This window comes from Lepidochelys olivacea (assembly GCF_965140295.1).
Source record: "Lepidochelys olivacea isolate rLepOli2 genome assembly, chromosome: 25".
NCBI classification, from domain to species: Eukaryota; Metazoa; Chordata; order Testudines; family Cheloniidae; genus Lepidochelys; species Lepidochelys olivacea.
In genome coordinates, this window is record NC_140435.1 from 4294212 (window position 1) to 4318223 (window position 24012).

Genomic DNA, 24012 nt, shown 5'->3' on the forward strand with positions numbered 1-24012 from the left:
AGTCATCTCTTCAGGACTAAAACTGATAAAGTTTTAGAAAAGGAAAGAGACATAGTCTATCTCTAGATCTTTGGATCTGCTACATTTCCTTGCTCCTACGTTCCTATGCTGGTATGCAGTGCTATCCACCACCTTCTTCGTATTATGCCCAAAGAAGACAGCAGTCCCCATAGCAGCGACATCAGTAACACAGGAACAGATCCTATGACACCTCAGATGAAGCCAAAGAGTTCTTCAGCTACATCTTCATTGCATAATGGTCAGACCACAGGTTTGACATGAAGATTGAAACCTGTGAGCCTGTCTTAGAGAGCTCTACCCATACTTTAGGAGACAGTCTATCTCATTTCTATGATGTGAGAGTTTTCCATACCTTTGGACACAGTAAAGGAAGGTTATACCATCCAATTCGAATCCCTTCCTCCATACAACCTCCCCTCTCTTTTCAGGGACCCTTTTTATGAGAGGATACTAAGGACAGAAATACAAACTCTTTTACAAGCAGGCCCAGTAGAAGAGTTTCCAATAAGTTCCAGGAACATAGGTTTTTATATCTGTTTTCTGATCCTAAAAGAGGACATGGTCTGTGATTTTTAGATGTCAGGAATCTAAACAGATGTATCAAGGGTTTCAATTTAGAATGCTAATTCTTGCATAAATTATCTCCTCCCTTTCTACTTTAGATTAATTCACTGCTATCTTGAAAGTGCTTACTTGCATATCTCTGTAAGACCTTCTCATTGAAAATATCTTTGTTTCACACTCAGTTGAGACCACTTTCAGTGCAGAATCCTACCATTCAGCTCCTCCACTGAGCCCAGAGATTTTACGAAATGCCTCTCTGTGGTAGCAGAGTATCTGAGAAGATGTGTGTGTGTGCGCTCATCTATCTATAATTAGATGATTGGCTCTTAAAACCTTTCTTCAAAGAGGAATTGAGAAATATTCAGTTCACTTACTGCCTGTTCAAGAATCTTGGCCTTCTAATAAACAAAAAGAAGTCTCTTCTATCTCCATCACAGAGAATCATCTACATTGGTGCAATCCTCGATTCCAGAGAGGGTTCATGAAGCTGTGCTTCAGTATTCAGGGCCTACTTCTGTAGCCCTGTCAGAAAATGATTTACTTGACTTTAATAGGTCTTTTGACCTCAACAACATATTATGTACTGCAGATCCAGAATGAGGTCACTTCAACGCTGGGTATCAGGAAACATCAAACCGAGTATGCACAGCATGTTCAAGACAATCGCTGTTCTGAATTTTTTTTTTTAATATCTCTTAACAGGTTGGCTGAAGCCAGAGAATGTTCTCAAAGTACTTTTATTCATCCCTGCTCCTCCTACTGTAATACTTTGGAAGTGTCTGATGAAACTAGGTTGGGGGGCACATCTAAACAGTTTATTAATTTGAGGCTTTAAGAATCTCCAGGAATCCCTTTTACATATAAATGTGTTAGGTCTGAGAGCTGTCCTTCTAGGTCTCAAGTTGTATCTCCCACAAATGCAGAACTCAGTAGTCCAAGTTCCTATGGACAATATGTCATCAATGTATTAAGTAAACAGACAGAGAGGAGCTTGTTTTGTCTTCTCTTTTCAAGGAGGCAATAAAACTGTGTGATTGGTGTATTATACTCAGATGGCTTACATGTAGCGGGAGCTCGTAGTGAAGTTGTGGGTTGGTTGAGCAGAGATTCCAGGCAGATGCACAAGTGGAGAGTAAAGGATTCGGTGGCTGAGGACATTTTCAACCTATGTGGCTTCCTAGACATTTGTTTTTTTGCCACCAGAGTCCATAGCAAGTGTCCCTATTTAAGAGTGAGCTCACAGTCAGTGACAGGTGCATTCCTCAGTTGGGCAATAGTTGTACTGTCTGAGTTTTTCCCCCTTCCCACTAACGTTAAAGGTAGTAAAGCAGGTAAACCAGGACTCGACCAAAATTATTCAGAATTGCTCCAGTTCTGTCCAAGACAACAATGTATATCGACTTACTTCTCCTGTTCAAAGGGAATTGTAAGATGCTACTGGTGACAGTGGACCTATTTTCCCAGCAGGGAGGGGAGAGTCTTTCATCCAGCTTCCAGTCATTGCATCTAATGGCTTGGGCAGCAGTACTTTAACTGATTTAGAAGTCTTGTTCTATTGAGGTGCAATGTGTTTTTAATTCTAGGAAACCATCCAGTAGAAAATATTATGACCTTGAAATAGGAAAGGTTTGTTTTATGGGCGTCTGATAAAAGCGTTGATCCAGTCTCGACTCCTAATCAGTATATTATAGAATATTTGTTTCACCTGAAAATTATGGGTGTAGCTACCTCCTTGCTTTAAATCCACTGATTAGCGGTAACAGCTTTTCATATACATATTGATGGTAAATCTGTTTTCTCACACAACTCAGTTGAAAGGTTTATTGAGTTTGGATCTGCCAGTAGAAAACCCAGTTTTTCTATGGTATTTAAACTTAATATTAAAACAACTTATGTCCCCTTAGTTTGAAACTCTCTCAAGGTGTTCTTTATTTCACCTGTCCATAAAAACAGTTTTTATAATAGCAATCACATCTGCTAGAAGGATTAGTGAAATACATGCTTTGATGGCTGAACCTCATGTGGTTTTTCATGAAGACTTCACCCCTGATTTCTTCATGAAGTAATTTAAGATTTTCAAGTTAATTAATATTAATTTTACCAGTGTTCTTTCTTGGACGCCAGGCACATAACGATCAGCCCACACTGCATGTTTTAAATGCAAAAAGAGTTGTATTGTATTACCTGGACAGAACTAAAGACTTTAGGGGTTCTCCCAAATTATTTTCTATGTTGAGCATGGTAAGGGCCTAGTTGTTTCTGCCCAGTTCTAGCCTGAGTCTAGATGGCTCAGACAGTGTGTAGAGGAGAGTTATAAGATTTCGTCTCCCTCCTCCTCCTGGTCTTAGGCTATGTCTATACAACAAGTGTTACAGTGGTACTGCTGTGGTGCTATGGCTATGTTTCCTACATTGACAGAAGGGCTTTTCCCATCCATGTAGTTTATCCACCTCTCTGAGAGGTGGTAGCTAAATCTTCTTTTGATCTAGTTGCATCTACACTGGGGATAAAGTTGACATAGCTATGGCACTCCGCATGAAATTTTTCACAGCCCTGAGCAATGTAGCTAGGTCAGTTGAATTTTTAAGTGTAAACCAGGCCTAGAACTCACTCTACAAGAGCAGTTGAAATATTTAAAGCTGACACTTGAGGTTCACTTCACACTTTCAGTAAACACTGTGTGTTAAATTTGCAGCCAGATCTGATGGCAGAGTGATACTTCAATCCTTGTTTAATTTGGACTTCTTGTCCCCCCTCCATTCTTGGAATACTGCTTGCCAAGCTATCCCAAGAGTGGGAATATGCTGAGGACACTCCAAAAAGAAACATAGATCATTTACATAAGCAGAGTTCTTCGATATGGACTCTGTGTATTCATACACAGGGTTTCTACAGGTATATTAGCAACAAGAAGGTGGTCAAGGAAAGTGTGGGACCCTTACTGAATGGGGCAGGCAACCTAGTGACAGAGGATGTGGAAAAAGCGAATGTACTCAATGCTTTTTTTGCCTCGGTCTTCACAGAGGTCAGCTCCCAGGCTGCTGCACTGGGCAAGACAGTATGGAGAGGAGGTGAGCAGCCCTCAATGGTGAAAGAACAGGTTAAGGACTATTTAGAAAGGCTGGACTTGCACAAGTCCATTGGTCCAGATCTAATGCATCCAAGGGTGCTGAGGGAGTTGGCTGATGTGATTGCAGAGCCATTGGCAATTATCTATGAAAATTGGTGGTGATGGGGGAGGTCCCGGACGATTGGAAAAAGACAAATATAATACCCATCTTTAAAAAAGGGAAAAAAGAGAACCTGGGGAACTACAGACCAGTTAGCCTCACTTCAGGTCCTGGGAAAATCATGGAGCAGGTTCTCAGAGAACCCATTTTGAAGCACTTGGAGGAGAGGAAAGTGATCAGGAACAGTCAGCATGGATTCACCAAGGGCAAGTCATGCCTGACCAACCTGATTGCCTTGTATGATGAGATAACTGGCTCTGTGGATATGGGGAAAGCAGTGGATGTGATATATCTTGACTTTAGCAAAGCTTTTGATACAGTCTCCCACAATATTCTTTCCAGCAAGTTAAAGAAGTATGGGCTGGATGATTGGACTATAAAATAGATAGAAAGCTGGCTAGATTATCGGGCTCAGCGGCTAGTGATCAATGGCTCGATGTCTAGTTGGCAGCCGGTATCAAGCGGAGTGCTCCATGGGTTGGTCTTGGGACCGGTTTTATTCAACATCTTTATTAATGATCTGGATGATGGGACAAGTTGCACCCTCAGCAAGTTTGCAGATGACACTAAGCTGGGGGGGAGGTAGATACAATGGAGGGTAGGGATAGTGTCCAGAGTGACCTGGACTAATTGGAGGATTGGGCCAAAAGAAATCTGATGAGGTTTAATAGGGACAAGTGCAGAGTCCTGCACTTAGCAAGGAAGAATCCCATGCACTGGGGCCTGACTGGCTAAGCAGTTCTGCAGAAAAGGATGTAGGCTTACAGTGGACGAGAAGCTGGATATGAGTCAACAGTGTGCACTTGTTGCCAAGAAGGCTAATGGCATATTGGGCCGTATTAGTAGGAGCATTGCCAGCAGATTGAGGGAAGTGATTATTCCCTTCTATTCGGCACTGATGAGGCCACACCTGGAGTATTGTGTCCAGTTTTGGGCCCCACACTACAAGAAGGATGTGGGAAAACTGGAGAGAGTCCAGTGGAGGGCAACAAAAATGATTAGGGAGCTGGAGTACATGATTTATGAGGAGAGGCTGAGGGGACTGGGATTATTTAGTATGCAGAAGAGAAGAATATGGGGGGATTTGATAGCTGCTTTCAACTACCTGAAAGGGGGTTCCAAAGAGGATGGATCTAGACTGTTCTCAGTGGGAGGAGATGACAGAATGAGGAGTAATGGTCTCAAGTTGCAGTGGGGGAGGTCTAGGTTGGATATTAGGAAAACCTTTTTCACTAGGAGGGTGGTGAAGCACTGGAATGGGCTACCTAGGGGGGTGGTGGAATCTCCTTCCTTAGAGGTTTTTAAGGTCAAGGTTGACAAAGCCCTGGCTGGGATGATTTAATTGTGGATTAGTCCTGCTTTGAGCAGGGGGTTGGACTAGATGACTTCCTGAGGTCCCTTCCAACTCTGATATCCTATGATTCTATGTGGACAAGGGGGATCCAGTGGATCTAGTGTACTTAGATTTTCAGAAATCCTTTGACAAGGTCCCTCACCAAAGGCTTTTACACAAAGTGGGATAAGAGGGAAGGTCCTCTCTTGGTTCAGTAACTGGTTAAAAGATAGGAAACAAAGGGTAGGAATCAGTGGTCAGTTTTCAGAGTGGAGAGAGGTAAATAGTGGTTTTCTCTAGGACTCTGTACTGAGCCCAGTCCTATTCAACATATTCATAAATGATCTGGAAAAAGGGGTAAACAGTGAGGTGGCAAAGAGCTAGAAAAGGATCTCACAAAACTGGGTCACTGGGCAACAAAATGGCAGATGAAATTCAATGTTGATAAATGCTAAGTAATGCACATTGGAAAACATAATCCCAACTATTCATATAAAATGATGGGGTCTAAATTAGCTGTTACCACTCAAGGAAGAGATCTCTGAGTAGTTGTGGATAGTTCTCTGAAAACATCCACTCAAAGTGCAGTGGCAATCAAAAAAGTGAACAGAATGTTGGGTATCATTAAGAAAGCGATAGATAAGACAGAATAATCATATTGCCTCTAAATAAATCCATGGTATTCCACACCTTGAATACTGCATGCAGATGTGGTCGCCCCATTTCAAAAAAGATGCATTAGAATTGGAAAAGTTTCAGAAAAGGGCAACAAAAATGATTAGGGTTATGGAACAGCTTCCATATGAGGCGAGAATAATAAGGGATTATTATTTTCATCTTGGAAAAGAGATGAAAAAGGAGAGATATGATAGAGGTCTATAAAATAATGACTAGTATGGAGAAAGTAAATAAGGAAGTGTTTTTACACCTTCTCATAACAAAAGAACTAGGGGTCACCAAATTCAATTAATAGGCAGCAGGTTTAAAACAATCAAAAGTGAGTATTTTTTCACACAATGCAGTCAACTTGTGGAACTCTTTGTCAGAGGATGTTGTGAAGGCCAAGACTATAACAAAGTTTTAAAAAAAAGAACTAGATAAATTCATGGAGGATAGGTCAATTAATGGCCATTAGCCAGGATGGGCAGGGATGGTGTCCCTAGTCTCTGTTCACCAAAAGCTGGGAATGGGCGATGGGATGAATCACTTGATGACTACCTGTTCTGTTCATTCCCTCTGGGGCACCTGGCATTGGGCACTGCTAGAAGAGAGAATACTGGTCTAGATGGACTTTGGTCTGACCCAGTTTGGCCGTTCTTATGTAATGGGCATGCCCAAGCAATGTCTTTACAACAGTTAAAATTATTCCTATTGTTATAGGCATTACATTTGAATATAATGTGTATTTTATTTTTAACTGGCTGTACTTTAACTCAGGCATGTATTTAACAACACAAAATACACAACGCAGTCTTTGTCACAACGGTAGACCCATGGTGTTCTCAGTTGTTCTGCTGGTGCCAGCTTGCCTGTACACTGTTTGAAAAACAAAAACATTTTCTAGCCCCTGGTGGGGACAGATTATGGCTTAAAACACCCTTTCCATGATTTCAACTGAGGAATGGAACCATTTGAACTATGCCTTGTTTTGTTTGCTTGCCCAAATTTCTACCTGATATACTGTTGGGCTGGCTTTTTCTACAATGGTCACTGGACCTTCCCATTTCATCCCCAGAGAATGGTTCTTCTCTGCAAATTTATGATACATTACTTGGTCTCCAGCATTCCATTTGATAGTATTCTTTATCCAGCCCAGTCTTTTATTCACTTTTTAAAATATTAATACACAGTTGTTTTGCTATTTTGTTGTGGATTCCTAGTAGTTTTTCTGTTAGGGCCTGAATCCATTGACCATTTAATACTTTGGGCTGCCACCCATCTGGGATATCTACAGCTAGCCTCCAATGTTCAGGTGTCCTCATGTCCCTTTGTTGCTACAAAGCGGGTATAACCATGGCTCGCTGGAACAGACCTTAAGGCTAGAAAAGTTAAAGACAATGGTTCATCCCAATCTTTTTCATTTTCTTTAAGCATTTTCCTCAAAGCATCCTTTAAAGTTCGATTGGTTCGTTCTACCTGTCCTGAGGATTGAGAGTGGCCCGCAATATGAAATCTTTGTTTGAATTCCAGTATTTCACACAGTTCTTTCATAGCTTCCCCCAATGAAGTGTGACCCTTGGTCCGAATCAGTTTTCTTAGGAAATCCCCATTGACTAAACACTACATTAAACAATTCTTGGGCTGTAGTTAGAGCTGTGTTAATCTTTGTGGAATCGCTTCTATCCATTTTGTAAATGGGTCTCCAATTATCAAACAATACTTATTTTGTTTTGGTGACTGGAAAAGGTCATATGTAATAGACTTGTAACCAGGCCCATGGGCCCTCGATTCTTTAGTGGGTGATAGGACCCTTCTGTATCTTTTGAATCAGCATTGACCACTACACACTGCAGACAATTATTACACCACTGTTTTATATCTTCCCTAAGTGTGGGCCACCAACCTGTATCTTTGACCCTTTCTACTGTTTTGTCCACCCCAAAATACCATCGCTAATGCACATATTGAATTAATTCAGTCCTTACTTGTTTAGGCACTAACCATCTTTTGGGCTGTTCCCTGAGGTCCAAACCATCCAGGTCTTTGTTTATGTACCCTTTCCCTTTGATTGTTTTCTGCTCCAGGATCTGTTCCATCTCCTTGTCCCCTTCTGTATGGCTTGCAAATCCAACATCTCTGGGCTTACCACCTGTTTGTGCACTCTAGTTACTACACTGATTACCTCCTTTTCTTCACAATGTGTGAGCAGAGCCCCTTGTTTGGTTAACATATTTGCTCTGTTATTCCAATCTCCTTCCTCACTTCTCGGTTTCTGATGTGCTTTAACATAAGTATCTCCCTCTCTATCCTTGATTAAGGCCGTCACTTATTCCAGGTGGTGTTCATAAGCTGCTGGCTTTCTATCTCCTATGCACATATCCCTAGCTGCCCAGGTGGGTAACTAAACCACTCTGCTCTGCATACCCAATCCAAATGAGTGAATATTGCCAGTGTGGCATCTCGATCCACTGTCTGTGACACCTTTAGGACTGTCACCACTTCAGCAGCCTGTGCTGAGTGTGGTTTTACTGGTCCCTTTAATTCCTGGTTAGTATTAACCTTTTTACAGTACCAAATCCTGTCTTAGCTCTCCCTTCACTGTAATAGCTGGACCTATTCACAAACGAAATTTGCATGTCTCCTTTCTATGCTCTCTGTAGGGTGAGTCCTGACTTTACTGGCTACTCTACCCTTTTATGGGAGCAGAGGGGACTCATGTTCTTGTCCTTGCACTATTAATCCGTATGGTACAGAGGATAGTATTTTTCCTTTTTCTACTATTATCCCCCAGTTTATGTGGGCAAAAGTCCATTGTGCCAACCGAGGATTGACTATCTGTACCTCCTGGGCTTTTCCTGATACATTATACTTCAGTGGAGAATATGTTGTTTGTACTGTGATTTAGGATCCCCCAATCATGTATTCCCAGTGCTGCAAGGCCCGTACTAGGGCTAAACAGTTTTACCCCTTGTGAAAAAGCTTGCTCCACACTGCTTAGCATTTTACATCCATAAGCAATGGGTTGTAACTTTCTCGTGCTTTGTTTCTGCAACAGCATTGCTCCCAGTGCTACGTCAGTACCAATTGTAGGATAAATGGCTCCTTCACTTTTGGGTATACTCGGGCTGGGCTAGATCCTCTTTCAGGATCAGTAACGTTATTGCCTGATCAGGCCCCCATGCCCATTGCCACCCTTTCTTTAGAAGAAAATACAGTGGGTGACTTTTGGCAGCATACATTTAAATAAAATCTCTTGAGAAATTCAAAGTTCCTAACAGAGCACTTAATGATGTTATATCGGGGGGGCTGGAAGTTTCCCAATCAGTTCCACCCATTGTGCATCTGGGGTTCATCCCTCCTTTTCCAATATAACCCCTAAATATTTTACCTCTTTCAGTGCCAATTGGGCCTTGGCTCTGCTAGCCTTAAATCTGGTTTCTTGGATAATCCTTACCACATTTTCAGTGAGTCTATTGACCTACCCTCGGTCAATTCCATGCGCACATATGTCATCAACATAGGACGCTACCTTCTTTTGGTCTCCAGGTGCCAATTTTTCCCACATTTTGACCACATGGGTGTGACAAAGTGCAGGTGTGTTATGAAACCCTGGGGCATTCTTGTGAAACAGAATTGCTGTCCCCTATAGGTGAAACCAAATTTGTACCAAGACTCTGGATGTAAGGGAATGGGAAAGAAAGCGTTCGTTAAATCTATCACTGAAAACCACTATGCTGTGGCTGCTACTGTGGCAACTCGTTCTTGGTATTTAGCCACCACTAGAGCAGAGGCTGAAGTCACTGCATTCAATGCTCTAAAATCCACTGTCCTTGTTCAAGTCATCCCATACCCCTCAGGTACAGGCCAAACAGGGGCATTGTTGGTACTGGCCATTTGTCCAATATTGCTGCCTTCAAACAAACTTTCTATGGTTACTTTTATTCCTCCGCCTCTTGGGGATATTTATATTGGCACTGTGGGGAAGGATCAGGTCCTCATATCAAGACTTCTGCACCAATTTTCCTGCATTCCAATTTATTTTTGGCCTATACCCCAGGGAACCTTTCCACCCATGGATCCCAGTTGTTTACCTGCCCTCCTTCCGGGGCCTTAATTGCTGTACAGCTGTCTATGAGATTTATAACATAAATAGGTATACTGAATTCCAATTATTTGTCCATAAAAATCCATTGGCTAAGTCCACAACCAACTTTTCCTTTTTAAGGTAGGGCATTCCCAATATTCCATCTGTCTTGCCTCTACCTCCAGCCTGATTCTGTAGCTGAACAAAATATTTTACCCATGACTCCCTGACAAACATGTTACCAGAACTTTAAGATTGCAAAGATAAGCACTCAGATGATAAAAATGCCAGAATAAAGGTTTCAGTGCAACCTTAATTTGGCCCTCCGTGCATATACATTGATAATCTTATCCAACATCATGTACAAAATCTGTAGTAGAGCCAGGAATAGAACTAGCTCTCCTGTGTCTCAGTTCAGTACCTTAAATATAAGAGAGTATCCTATTTCTTCTTGCCATGTTGTGCCTCATTCAGTGTCCATCCTGTATCCTTAATTGAGGGGGTCTGTAGAACAAATAGTATGTAAAATGTAATTAGATTGTGTCCCCCTCTGTGGCAGTGTGTCTTGTGGCTGTGAAGTTCACCCCTTGCCACCAGTGGTGCAAGTAGAAATAATTTCTTGCCAGTACTGCGCTCATGGGAGGGACACAAGGGGGGGCACGTGACCCTCCATGTGACTCCTGCCCTGCCCCCACACTCTCCCCGTCCCCTCCAACATCCCGCTTTGTAATACAAACGTCAACATGCTTAACTACTCACTTTCCCCCCACATATGTAGTATTCAGTCGGTTTATATGGAATATGGGAGTTGGGTGAGAAGCCATTTCAGCATATGTATGACATATTAAAAGACAAATTTTAAGTAGAACTGTATCCTAAACTGCTTTATGGTATTGTACCCAAACATTGCATTTGAATGGGGGATTCAACTTCCTTTCTAGGAACAGAACAAGCTCCTGAAACTCTTACCAGTCCACAAAAGTGGTCCATAGTCATGCAAGTAGTCCCATTGTCTTCAATGGGATTGATCAAATGATTAAGGGTTTACATGATTAGGTTCCAAGTTCGTAAATTGTTCTGGATGAAATTGACAATGCCTGAGGTGTCAGATCAGAAGGAGCTTCATTCAAATAAAGGTGGGCAGATGTGTGATAAGATGAGGAACATATTTTCAACGAGGTTCCTGGCAGATTCCTGAGGCAGCTAGTTTAAGGCCATCAGCGTCTGGCATTCTAATCTTCACTTATAGTTTTCTCACCCACATGGTCCTGCTTTGAGCAGGGGGTTGGACTAGATGACCTCCTGAGGTCCCTTCCAACCCTGATATTCTATGATTCTATGAAAGCTGGAAAAGGAGGCATTTGTTTTCTTTGTTTTGCTGCTCCAGTTCCAGTTAGCAAAATGCATGTTAGACTAGTTTGGCTGCAAAGAAGAATTCTTGGTACACTGGGGACAACACTTGATTCCCATCAGACTGCAAAACTGGGCTGACATCAGAATCCAAACATCTTCTGGTCAGTGCAAGCAGAGGCATTTCTCTAATGATTTGGATTTGATGTGATGCAGTATGGATGTCATGGATAATTCAGACCAATGGGGAGAAACAGAATAAAAAATACTGTTTAAACACCTTCCGTCCCCCCCACCTCTCCCCTGTTGAGGACTCCTGACCAATGTAACAACACAATACATGTGATAACAAACTTTAAACAAAGCGTTTGTTTAAGTTTGTTAGCATATGTATTGTGCTGTTAAAGCCATTTAAAGAATGAATGCCTTTCCTAGCTGCTTTCTGCTCCTTTAAGGAGCAGAGCACAGCCCCACCCCATCCGGGGGGGACGACACCTAGCCCCAAGTCTTTCCGGTACCCCGTATCTGCTAAAATGCTCTTGCCAGTACTGCGTACTGGCGGGTACCACCCAACTTGCACTCCTGCTTGCCACAGAATTGTGCTCCAGAATCTGAACTTCCATTAAAAAAAAATCATGCTTCTACCTCACATGGCTGTGGAAATGTCCTCTGTTCATGTTTTCAAGGTTAACAGATGCAGTGAGTCTGCTGGAAACAATAGCTCTGAAAGATGTGAACTGCCCCATTCATCTCAGTCAGGACCCTGTGGATTCCATTTCCATAGTTGTAGAATTTGGCATTTTCCCAAGATGCTATAGTATTTTGCCATGGACTTCACTAAACTTGGAGCTAGTTGTATTCCAGTGCCTGTTTCCTGCACTGTTCCATGGAGCAAGACAGCAGGGGGTCAACAACATAGAGCTGAAAATCTGGCCTGCAGCCAGGAAGCAGAGGGAACTAGAAGTCCAGGATAGCGAGCTAGCAGCCTGGAAAGTAGTGTAGTGGCAAAGGCTGAGAGAAGTGGGGCAGGAAATGAGCCACTGAAACCAGCCAAATGCTCCTTTCATTGACTCCCAAGGGAGGAGGAAGTTTCTGAGCTGAGTCACCTAGACAGTGGAAGTGACTTAATCATTTTCACTGAAGCTTTGCAAAAAATATGTCCAGGGCAGAGAGCAGACATGGAAAATTTCAGCCCGATGGCTTAAAGTTTGATAAATGTATACACAACTGAAAGCAAGGGCTTATAATGGGAAATTTTAAGCAGCCTTAAGACCGGGAGCTTGCAGAGTGTGTGTGAGTGTGTGTGTGTGTTAACAGGCATCATAATTCCCTCTATCCCCTATGTTTTTGGCCACTTGTTGATATCATCTAAAGAAAAAAAAACAGCCTGCAAGTAAGCGGAACCTTGCAATTATTCTCTTTAGAAATGATCTTTGTGAATGTATCTGGAACATTGCAGTTATAAAGAAACTGTAATGCATATAGGTCTAATAGGTGTCTAGTTGTCTCCATTCTGTGAAGTATTTGCTCTTCGTTATCCGCTTATGTTATCAGTGGTTCTCTAGATGAACTATTCTATCTGGTCCAGTCAATATTTGTATTGGGGTCCCATTGTTCATGGAGGATAGATCCATCAGTGGCTATTAGCCAAGATGGTCAGGGATGTAGCCCCATGCTCTGGGTGTCCCTAAACATCTGACTGCCAGAAGCTGGGACTGGATCACAGGGGATGGATCATTTGATACACTACCCTGTTTTCAGAGTAGCAGCCATGTTAGTCTGTATCCGCAAAAAGAACAGGAGTACTTGTGGCACCTTAGAGACTAACAAATTTATTAGAGCATAAGCTTTTGCGGGCTACAGCCCACTTCATCGGATGCATAGAATGGAACATATAGATAGATATAGATATACAGAGAAGGTGGAAGTTGCCATACAAACTGTAAGAGGCTAATGAATTAAGATGAGCTATTATCAGCAGGAGAGAAAAACTTTTTCTGTTTTTTTTTTTGTTTTGTCCCTCTGAAGCATCTGGCACCAGCCTCTGTTGGAAGACAGGATACTGGGCTTAGATGGACCATTGGTCTGACCCAGTATGGCCGTTCTAATGTTCTTACATTAATTGCTGATTTATTGTGGGTTTTTCCTATCATTATCCATAGACAAATTTTATAGTAACATTGACATGTTCGTAGAATCATAGAAGATTAGGGTTCAAAGAGACCTCAGGAGGCCATCTAGTTCAACCCCCTGCTCAAAGCGGGACCAACTCCAACTAAATCATCCCAGCCAGGGCTTTGTCAAGCCGGGCCTTAAAAACCTCAAAGGATGGAGATTGAAACCATTGCTCCTTGTTCTGTCATCTACCACCACTGAGAACAGCCTAGCTCCGTCCTCTTTGGAACACCCCTTGTTCCTAGTGCATAGCATTAATGAAAATTATTGGAAAGGAAAAAGTATAGTTTTTAACAAAAAATGTTATTCAACAAACTGATCTAATTTCTCTAGGCTTAATTTTTCTCTTTTTTTTTTCCCTTTAGGTCAGAGAATGTCAGAAAAATGAGTCTCACAATACTTCAGAGGATGAAAATGGCGAGAAATCAGAGCACAATGCACAGCAAGCATTTGTATTTGGGCAAAACTTAAGAGACAGAGTTAAGGTATATATTTAATCAGAAAAACAAAGATTATGTGATTGAATTTAAATGAAAGTAGCTACTCCAGGTGAAAACTTTAAAGTGAAAACATCCAGTATAAAAAGCTGGCTTCTGAGTCCTGGGAACAAGGTGATGGCTTGGGCTTAAAATGCCCAGAGTTCGTTCTCTTTTTGTGTGTGTGATGGGGTGTGTATTTGAAAACTCCTGTAATTCTAGTTTGTTGTTCTTTGAGTGCTTGCTCGTGTTGATTCCAAATAGGTGTGTGCATGCTACGTGCACAGTCACCAGAAGATTTTCCCCTAGCGGTATACATTGGTTGGCTCTGGAGCCCCCTGGAATCGCACCTTCCTGGTGGTGCATATAGGGTCTTGCCAACCCCCTGGCCTCTTCAGTTCCTTCTTACCATCTGTGGCGGTTGACTGGAGTGTATCTCTCTTGCATCTGCAAGTGCTGCCATAGTGGTCTTACCGTTTTCTCCCTTTATATAGTTTGTTAGTCAACCTGGGTATATATATTTAGTTTTAGTGTAGTACTTTAGTGTACTTCTTTCCTGTCGTAGGACTGGACATGCCTCAGTCTCCAGGGTTTAAACTGTGCACGGCTTCCAATAAGCCTTGCCCAAGAGCGACCCTCACACTTCTTGTTTTAAGTGTCTGGAAGGATCCCATCAATAGGAGTGCTGCAAGATCTGCAGGGGATTTCGTTCCAGAGCTCAAAAGGAGAGGGATCAGAGGCTGAAGTTCCTCGTGATGGAGATAGCCCTTTGTCCCCACTTAGAGCCAAGTTCAGCTGAACTGGCACCCAGCACGTCCGCAATGGTGCAAAGTTGCACTGGCATTGACGAGGGAGACCTTTACACCAAAAAAGGACTAAGTCTACAGATTCTCAACACCAGCAGGTTTCTCCGGTACATAGAGGCTCTGCTCACGGCACTGCTCCCAGTCACCGGTGCCGCGCAAGAAGCAGAAGAAAACTGACAGGGGGTGCTCATCCACATCGAGGCCAGTACCACAAAAGAACTTGAGCAGAGTGGGACCTGCACCAAGCCACTCAAGCTCTGCACTATCCAGCATGGCACCAGTGTCTCAGACCCCAGTGAGAGACCAGTCAAGTTTGGTGCCAATGGACTCCCCTCCTCGGGAGAGCTGTGGAGAGACACTGGAGCTGCTCTCCAGGCCTGAAACTTTTGAGGCAGCTAGGGAACTAATAGCCTTCATGGCGTTGCCGTCTCCCACCAGGCGACAGTGTGCACTGGGCCCGAAAGCGCCGGCACCACAAAGACTCCTGGAACCATCCTGAGGGAAGCCAGCTATGGTACTGCACCGGCCTCCTTTGCCCCAGCACCACTCCCCAGTACCATCCGGGGGCAAGCCAGCTATGCTGCCACACCAGTTCTCCCCTTTGGCCTGTCAGTGGCCCGTCGCATGTTCACCAAGTACATGGCAGTCGTCGCAGCTTTCCTAGGGAACCAGGGGGTACAGGAGTTTCCAAACCTCGACAACTGGTTGATCAAGAGCCGCAGCAGGGCTCAGGTAGAGGCACACACAAACCTAATAAAATCAATTTTTGACAGGTTAGGCCTGCTGGTAAATGCAAAAAGGCAACCTTCGCTCCCACTCGGAATTCATAGGGGCAGTTCTAGATTCAAGACAAGCCAGAGCATTCCTACTAGAGTCTCGTTTCCAGGCTTTATGCTCCATCATAGAGGACCCCAGACGATACCCCACCACCATGGCACAGAACTGCCTGAAGCTTCTGGGGCACATGGCTGCCTGTACATATGTAGTACAGCATGCAAGGCTGCGGCTCAGGCCTCTCCAGTCTTGGCTGATATCAGTGTATCGCCCAAGCTGAAACTGCTTGGGCAAGGTAGTTGCACTTCCCCCACTGGCCATTGAGACTCTCCTGTGGTTGCTCAATCCTCAGACGGTCTGCGCAAGAGTGCCCTTCTCCAGACCTCAACCCTTGCTGTCTCTATTTACAGATGCATCAGTGATGGGGTGGGGAGCGCATCTAGAGAGGCTCTGGACTCAAGGCCTCTGGTGCCAAGTGGAGCTCTCGCTTCACATCAACATCAGAGAGCTAAGAGCAGTATACCTGGGCTGCCAGACCTTCCAAGCCCATCTGGAAGGAAAATATGTATCGGTCATGACGGACAATACAACAATGATATCTTATGTAAACACACAGGGTAGAGCATGCTCCTCTCCCCTATGCCAGGAAGCCCTCAAGCTGTGAGACTTCTGCATAACACACTTGATACACCTAGAGGCATCTTGCCTTCTGGGATCCCAGAACAAGTTGACAGACCATCTCAGCAGGTCTTTCCACAACCACGAGTGGTCCATTCCCCCAGACATCCTGAACAGCACCTTCCAGTGATGGGGAATTCCCCATACAGACTTGTTCGCAACAAGACATAACAGGGAGTGTCTGCAGTTTTGCTCCTTCCTGAATCACAGCTTAGGCTCGATTGCAGACAATTCCTCCTTCCCTGGAAGGACCATTCGTTCTATGCATTTCCACCCATCCCACTCGTTCACAAAGTTGTCCTGAAGGTCAGAAGGGAAGGGTTGTCTTTGATATTGACAGTGCCAGCCTGACCTCATCAGCACTGTTGTACCACACTCCGAGACCTGTCGGTGGAGACCCCAATCAGCCTGCCCCTAGTCCTGACTTGATCACTCAGGACCACAGCCACCTTCAGCATCCTAATCTCAAGTGTCTCCATCTCACGGCATGGAAGCTCCATGGCTAAACCCTTTTGGAATTGGCTTGCTCAGGATCTGTTAGAGAGGTCCTCCTTGGTAGCAAGAAACCATCCACTAGGGCCACGTACATAGCTAAGCAGAAAAGATTCTCAGATTGGTCAATGCAAAGGGGCACTCCACCTGTACAGTCAATATCCGTCATCTTGGACTATCTGTTACACCTCAAGCAGCAAGGTCTGTCAGTGTCGTCAATAAAAGTTCACCTGGCTGTGATTTCAGTGTTCCACCCAGGCGCTGCTGGCCAATCAGTCTTCGTTAACCCTATTATCAGCCATTTTCTTAAAGGACTAGATAGGTTATACCCTCAAGTGCAACAACCGATCCCTGCATGAGATCTGAACCTGGTGCTCTCTAGACTAATGAGACCACATTTTGTTATACCAATAAATTAAAAACCAGCAGGATCTTATTAAAGGGAAAAAGGCAAAATACCACATTTATTGTGAATACAGAACGAATCATAGTAAGCAGTTAGTTACAGCTATAACATTCCATTCAATCTCATATTTATTCACACATTCATTCACACACACACACACACACAGATTCTGCAAGGTTGTTATCATAGTAAGCAGTTAGTTATAGCTATAACATTCCATTCAATCTCATATTTATTCACACATTCATTCATACAAACACACACACAGAGGTTCTGCAAGGTTGTTATCATAGTTACCAGCCTTAGAGTTGCTCATGCCAAGCCACTGGCCAGGTGGCCTGGACATGAGGAGGGAGCAGGGCCTTGTCAGATGCTCATCTGATGCTCCTGGAAGTTGGTTTACAGAATCAGACCCCAAAGCTCTCACTTTTTAGAGTCTATTTTTATAGGAATTTCTTCCTATGCCAGTCTATGGGAATTGCTTCATCATGCTGTTGCTGAATCAATCAGCAGATAGCACATTCCTGACGGCTCCGTGCTGCTAGATGTTATCTTGTTCTTTGGTTCTCCCATTCCTGAGGCTGTTGGGTGGATTCCAGTCTGCCCTCTGGGAGTCCTCTGGTTATTTCCACTTGACGCCTTCTTCAGCCAATGGACACTGGATTCTTAGGCTGGCACCTCCCTGATCATTCAGTTATTATCCACACCAAGCATCCATCCACATACGTCCTCTGTCTCTATTTTAATCACAATTGTTAATACAACAAAAGGGCGGGGAGTCTCTGGGTGCTGTTTCTGTTGTTAGAGTATTGCTTTGAGTCTCTCTCTCTGTGAATTGCTTTGAGAACAGACTCTGTCTTAGAATGTACTAACACAATTAGCAGCTTGCAAGTTTCACATATAGAGGGAGAGAAACAGCACCAAAAACCAAGAGACCTCTTCATTAGTAATACCCTGGAATTGAAACTATGGGGAATCAAACTCATTTGTGATTTTAATACAGAACTTCTTTAATATGATCCAACAATTTGAGCCCCTACCAACATGTTCACTACTTTACCTTTCCTGGAAAGTAGTGTTCCTGGTGGCTATAACTTCAGCCAGGAGGGTATCTGAACTTAAGTCCCTGACATCCAGTCTTCGATACATGATCTTCTATAAGGACAAGGTCCAACTTCGACCTCCCCCAGCCTTCCTTCTGAAGGTAGTCTCTTAATTCCATTCAAACCAGGACATTTTTATTCCAGTCTTCTACCCAAAGCTGCACACCAGCAGCTGAGAGCAAAAGCTCCATTCCCTCGATGTCAGATGGGCATTGGCTTTTTATATTGAAAGGATAAAACCATTTTGAAAGACAACTCGGCTGTTCTTGGCAATAGCAGACAGAATGAAGGGAATGTCATCGTGGATCATGTCCTGTATCTGAGCGTGCTACAAATTGGCAAAGATACCTGCCCCCACACTGACAGCACGCTCCACAAGGGTGCAGGCACCTCGGCAGCTTTCTGGTGCAGGTCCCGATCCAGGAAATCTGTAGAGCTGCAACATGTTCTTCAATCCACACCTTTGCTGCACACTATTGGATTACACAGTAAGCCAGGGACGATGCCGCATTTGATAGAGTGGTGCTACAATCTGCGACACAATGAACTACTTGGAGTCGACACAAGCAAGCACTTGAAGAAAAAACGGTTACCTACCTTTTTGTAACTGTTGTTCTTCGAGATGTATTGCTCATGTCCATTCCAAAACCCACCCACCTACCCCTCTGTTGGAGTCAGCTGGCAAGAAAACACTGAAGAGGCAGGGTCCGTTATATTGCGCCATGAAGGCGTGACTCCAGGGGTCTCCAGAGCCAACTGACGGATACCACTAAGGGAAAACTTCTGGCCACTATGCACGCGCACACCTACTTGGAATCAACATGAGCAACACATCTCAAAGAACAGTTACGAAAAGATTCCTAGGTAGGTAACCATTTATTCCATCTCCTGGATAAGCAGAACAGTATTAAGCATATAAATGTAGTATTAATTTCATTTCATATTAGCTTCCTATTTCAACTTTCAAACTATCATGAGTTCCTTTTGTTTGAATACATATATAAGGCATTATTTTCTAAAGAAGCCACCTAGAGTGTATTTGCAAATCCTACATTTGTGCAAACTGTGGACATTAGGGCAACAAAATGGTAACCATGTGCTTAAGCCAAATCCATGCAGTACAGGTTCCAAGGGTGTTGCAGGGGCAAGAAGAGAGGACCTGGGGTGAAGTAGGCTTATACCTAAACATAGGCTAACTGAATTAGATTAACAAGAGGTATTGACAACCTAAAGAGAGGGGGTTTATGCAAGCATATCGGGGAGCGTGTGGCCAGTGGGAGTATGTGGCTCCTACACAACCTGACAGGAGAGAGATTGGCCAGAACTACAGAGGGAGCAACACAGCTCAAAAAGTACGTAACTGTGATAGATTTAATAATGAAGGAGAAAAAGGTTTTGAGTATAAACCAATACCGTTTTAAAAGCAATTGCAATGCTGCTTGAAGGTGGCCCTGGTTCTTAATTTAGCTATATATGAATTCAGTACACTGGCACTCCTATAGGAGTGCAGCTTGCAACAAGGAGAAATTTGTTGTAGTGGGAAATACACTTTGGTCTTACTGTTAAGTGTATATGAGCAAAGGTACATATTTTGTGAGACAATAGTTCTGATGATCTTGGTTTTGGTATTGTTAATTGTGTATAAATGTCTATCTCTTTTGTAGTTGGGAAATGAAAGTGATGAAACAGCTGATGTACAGAATGCTGGGCTTCCAAGCTCGGAAACGCCATCGGCAACAAACTACTTTCTGCAGTACATCAGTTCCAAGTAAGACTGCAAATAAATTCAGAGCAACTTACTTTACTGTAGTATATGTAGAGCGTTAATAGTAGTGTTGCTGTCTACAAGAGGAAGGGTTCTGTTTGAACTGGGTTGGTATCCAGCACTTTCTTGAGGCTGCTGCCTTGTTCTTCAGATTCCTAGTTTTTTGTTTTTTAAAAAATACAGTATATTATTAGTTCTTATGGTTGCAAAGGATAGCTTCGGGAGGTGCAGAGTATGACAAATACAGCCTGCCTGAATTTGCGGAGAGCTTGAAATGAACCTGGCACCAAGTATTGCCAAGACCCCCTTCCACTGAAGGGATCGAATGTACTCAGAAAGCTGTTCAGGCTGCATGGATCTGATTATCCTATGACAGCTAACAACCAGACCACTTTCGTCCCTTGAGTTTAACCATTAACTCTAAAAGAATGCATGACGCAAGACCTATGAAGCTGGTTGATAAGAAACCCAAGTTAACTGGTAGTTTTTCTAAATGAGGAAGGAATTAGAAAGAAGGAATTCAGGTGAGAAATAAAGTGCAAATTTTTCTCAATAACTGATCACTGGAGCAACTTACTTAGGGATGTTGTGGATTCTCCATCACTCGACATCTTCAGTATTGAATGTCTTTCTGCAAGAGCTACTCTAGCTCAGCTAGAAGTTACGGGTTTGATGCAGGAACCACGGGGTGAAATCTGTGGCCTGTGTTATTCCGGAGGTCAGACTAGATGATCATATGCTCCCTTCTGTCTTTAAAATCTATAAATAACTCTGAAATGTGTGAAATGCCACATTCCCTTTAATGGGTCGTTGATTCAGATGCTCAGTGATAATTTAAAAGTTGTCATTGTTCGTTATTTCACTGCTGATCAAAACAGGCAAGAAAGGAGAGGGATGATCTTATATTTAAGATCAGCACAATCTGCAAATGTGTGACCTCTCAATTTGGTGCCACCAGTGGATGGTGGTTGACAATATCACCACTTTCCACACCCTCCAATTCTACCTGTGGAGCAAAAGGCCCAAAGGGAAGGAACAGAGCAGATGATTCCCATATTCTTGACCAAAGTAGCAGGGGTCACCCTACTCTGGTGGTGGATATGAGTCCCAGCTGCTTCCTGGCTGCTGCTGGTTCCTCTAATGGAGATTGTCTGCAGACTGAAGTAAACGTCACTGCAACTGTGATGTTTTCAAGTTTTTCTTTGCAACCATGAAAACTCTGTGGCAGCCATGAAGAAACATAATTAGATTTTGATGCTGTCACATGACTGGTAGCAGGACCTGCCTTGGCCTTAATGTGTATGTATCTGAACCCACTGAGGGCCCTATTAAACACCTGTGATCTAGATTGGGCAACTACACAATCTACTGAGAGTGATGTCTCAAGTTGGCACAACTGAGCTTGTGTGTGGGTGTGGAGCTTGAGAATTCAATTCCTTCTCCCTGATTTGAGCCTGACTGTGGTCAGAGCAACAGACTTAGTATTTCAGACTTTGGACACACAGTGATGGTTGCATGACTGATTTTTCTTCAAAGGCTTTATTCATAGAATCATAGAATATCAGGGTTGGAAGGGACTTCAGAAGGTCATCTAGTCCAACCCCCTGCTCAAAGCAGGACCGATCCCCAATTAAATCATCCCAGCCAGGGCTTTGTCAGGCCTGACCTTATTGTGTGTATATGTTATATCAATCTGCATTTAACAGAGAACAGCTTGTGTCTCATGGTGAACATTTTATCTGCAAAAGGCTCTGCATGTATGTTGTGTATTTACAGTTCTTCTAGTATGTGTCAGTGTGGATCCCACTGTTGTAGCACACATTTTTCATGCACATGAGATTAGATTCTTTTGAACATCAGCATTCATCGCTGCTGCACAAGCACCTTGCGCCCTCTCATGCAAGAATAAAGATTCCTGTCATTGCAATCTGTGTTACCCAAGATAAAATAAAACCAGGCTACACTAGTGCAGACTTGCCATGGGTCATTAGGCCATTTGTTGGCATGGACATATGTGATGCTGCTTGCCAGACTTCACCTGTAGCCCTTCAATTCTGGCTCAGGTCAGTCAGCTGGAACTAGTGCTCTTGACTGTAGGAGGTGCCTGAATACAGCATCTTTAGGGCCCTACCAAATTCACGGCCATGAAAAATGTGTCACCAATGTGAAATGCAGTCTCCGCGCGTGAAATCTGGTCTTTTGTGTGGTTTTACCATATACTGTTAAGATTTCACAGGGGAGACCAGCATTTCTCAAATTGGGAGTCCTGACCCAAAAGGGAGTTACAAGGGAGGTCACAAGGATATTTTAGGGGGGTTGTGGTATTGCCACCCTTACTTCTGCACTGCCTTCAGAGCTGGACAGCCGGAGAGCGGCGGCTGTTGGCCGAGCACCCAGCTCTCAAGGCAGCATTCCGCCAGCAGCAGCACAGAAGTAAGAGGGACCATACCCTACCATGCCACCCTTTCTTCTGCACTGCTGCCTTCAGAGCTGGGTGGACAGAGAATGGTGCCTGCTGACTCAGGGCCCAGCTTTGTAGGCAGAAGTGCAATATGATACCATACCATTCTTACTACTTTGCTGTTGCAGACAGCGGCTCTGCCTTCAGAGCTGGACTCCAGGCCAGCAGCTGCCACGCTCCAGCTACCCAGCTCTGAAGGCACTGCTGCTCTAGGGGTTTAAAACCCAAAGCCTCTGTCTCATTAACAAGTTGGAAAACAGCCAGCCTTGGTGCCAACTATTCAGTCAAATGCAAGACTGAGAAAAAACTGCCAAGGTGGCTGCCAAGCGCTGTAAGGGTAGCAGTACCGTAACCCCCCCTACAATAATGTTGCAACCCCCCACAGATCCTTTTTGGGTCAGGACTCCAACAATTATAACACTGTGAAATTTCAGATTTAAATATTTGAAATCATGAAATTTACTATTTTAAAAATCCTGTGACCACAAAATTGACCAAAATGGACCGTGAATTTAGTACGGCCCTAAGCATCTTGCTAGATCTTTTGATACTGGATAGACTCTTAGGATACACTAGGTGATGGTCAGATTTCTCATTGTGTAATTTAAACATAGATATTTGGAGGCTAGTACTCAGAAAAAATCTTCAATTATGATAAAATACTTCTTTATTCTAGGAGAAAGTGTTTGGGGACATTAAGTCCCATAACCAGTTATTGCTGTGTTGCTCAGTGTTGCATCCTAATTAATCAAACACACACTTGTTTCATAGTTTTATTTAACAGAAAACTCAAGTTCAAACCAGTGATAATTCCTCCCTTGTTCTTGCAATTTTAGTGATTATGGAAACGTCTGTTTGCACTATATTAATGAAAACATTTCTCTCCAGTTTAGAGAACTCAACAAACAATGCAGATGCTTCCAGCAACAAATTTGTATTTGGACAGAACATGAGTGAGAGAGTCTTGGTGAGTGTTGGTTGTTAAATGTAATATTTCTTTGAGTATTATCTATGTGATATGAATGCCTCATGCATGTCTGGTCAGCAGTGTCTCTTGGGGCTGCACATGAGCCTTGAGCGTCTTTGTGGCTCCCACCCAAGGACATTCAGATGAGTGTGTGTCCCCCGACTGCCACTTGATTCCTTCCTACCACCCATGGCAGTGAGCCAGAACACAGCACTGTTTGTCCCACTTGCTATAGCAATCTTCTCCCCTGAAACCTTCTCCCTTGCGAATGACTATTGTCAGTCTAATTTAGTGAACTTTCATAGTTAATAGGATAGCTGTCTGCCACCTTGGCAGTTTTTTCTCAGTCTTGCATTTGACTGAATAGTTGGCGCCAAGGCTGGCTGTTTTCCAACTTGTTAATGAGGCAGAGGCTTTGGGTTTTAAACCCCTAGAGCAGTCTTGTGTCAGTTACTGATGGCCACGCAAGGTGCCTGATCTCTCAGAAGGCCATAGCTGTGACCGATGGGATGTCCTTTTCCAGCAGGATCCAACAAGCCGCGGCTGCCACATGAATCTGTGCTTCTTAGAGCAGTCCATGAAGGTGACTTTGGATTCAAATTACCAGGAACCCAGTTTGTGACGAGAGTGATCTTCAGCTAAGGTGCCCAGATCCCTCAGCGCTCTA

General features: G+C 43.5%; 1 protein-coding gene across 8 annotated transcripts in view; it reads left to right on the forward strand.

The window, feature by feature from the left end:
• Positions 1–24012, forward strand: part of RANBP3 (RAN binding protein 3) — a 174231-nt gene that overhangs the window by 103916 nt on the left and 46303 nt on the right. For all 8 annotated transcript variants that reach the window (XM_084614216.1, XM_084614215.1, XM_084614221.1 and 5 more), the window contains 3 exons: positions 13783–13902; positions 19817–19920; positions 23267–23345. In XM_084614216.1, the coding sequence (XP_084470342.1) occupies positions 13783–13902; positions 19817–19920; positions 23267–23345 (303 nt within the window). The remainder of the gene's footprint in view (positions 1–13782; positions 13903–19816; positions 19921–23266; positions 23346–24012) is intronic.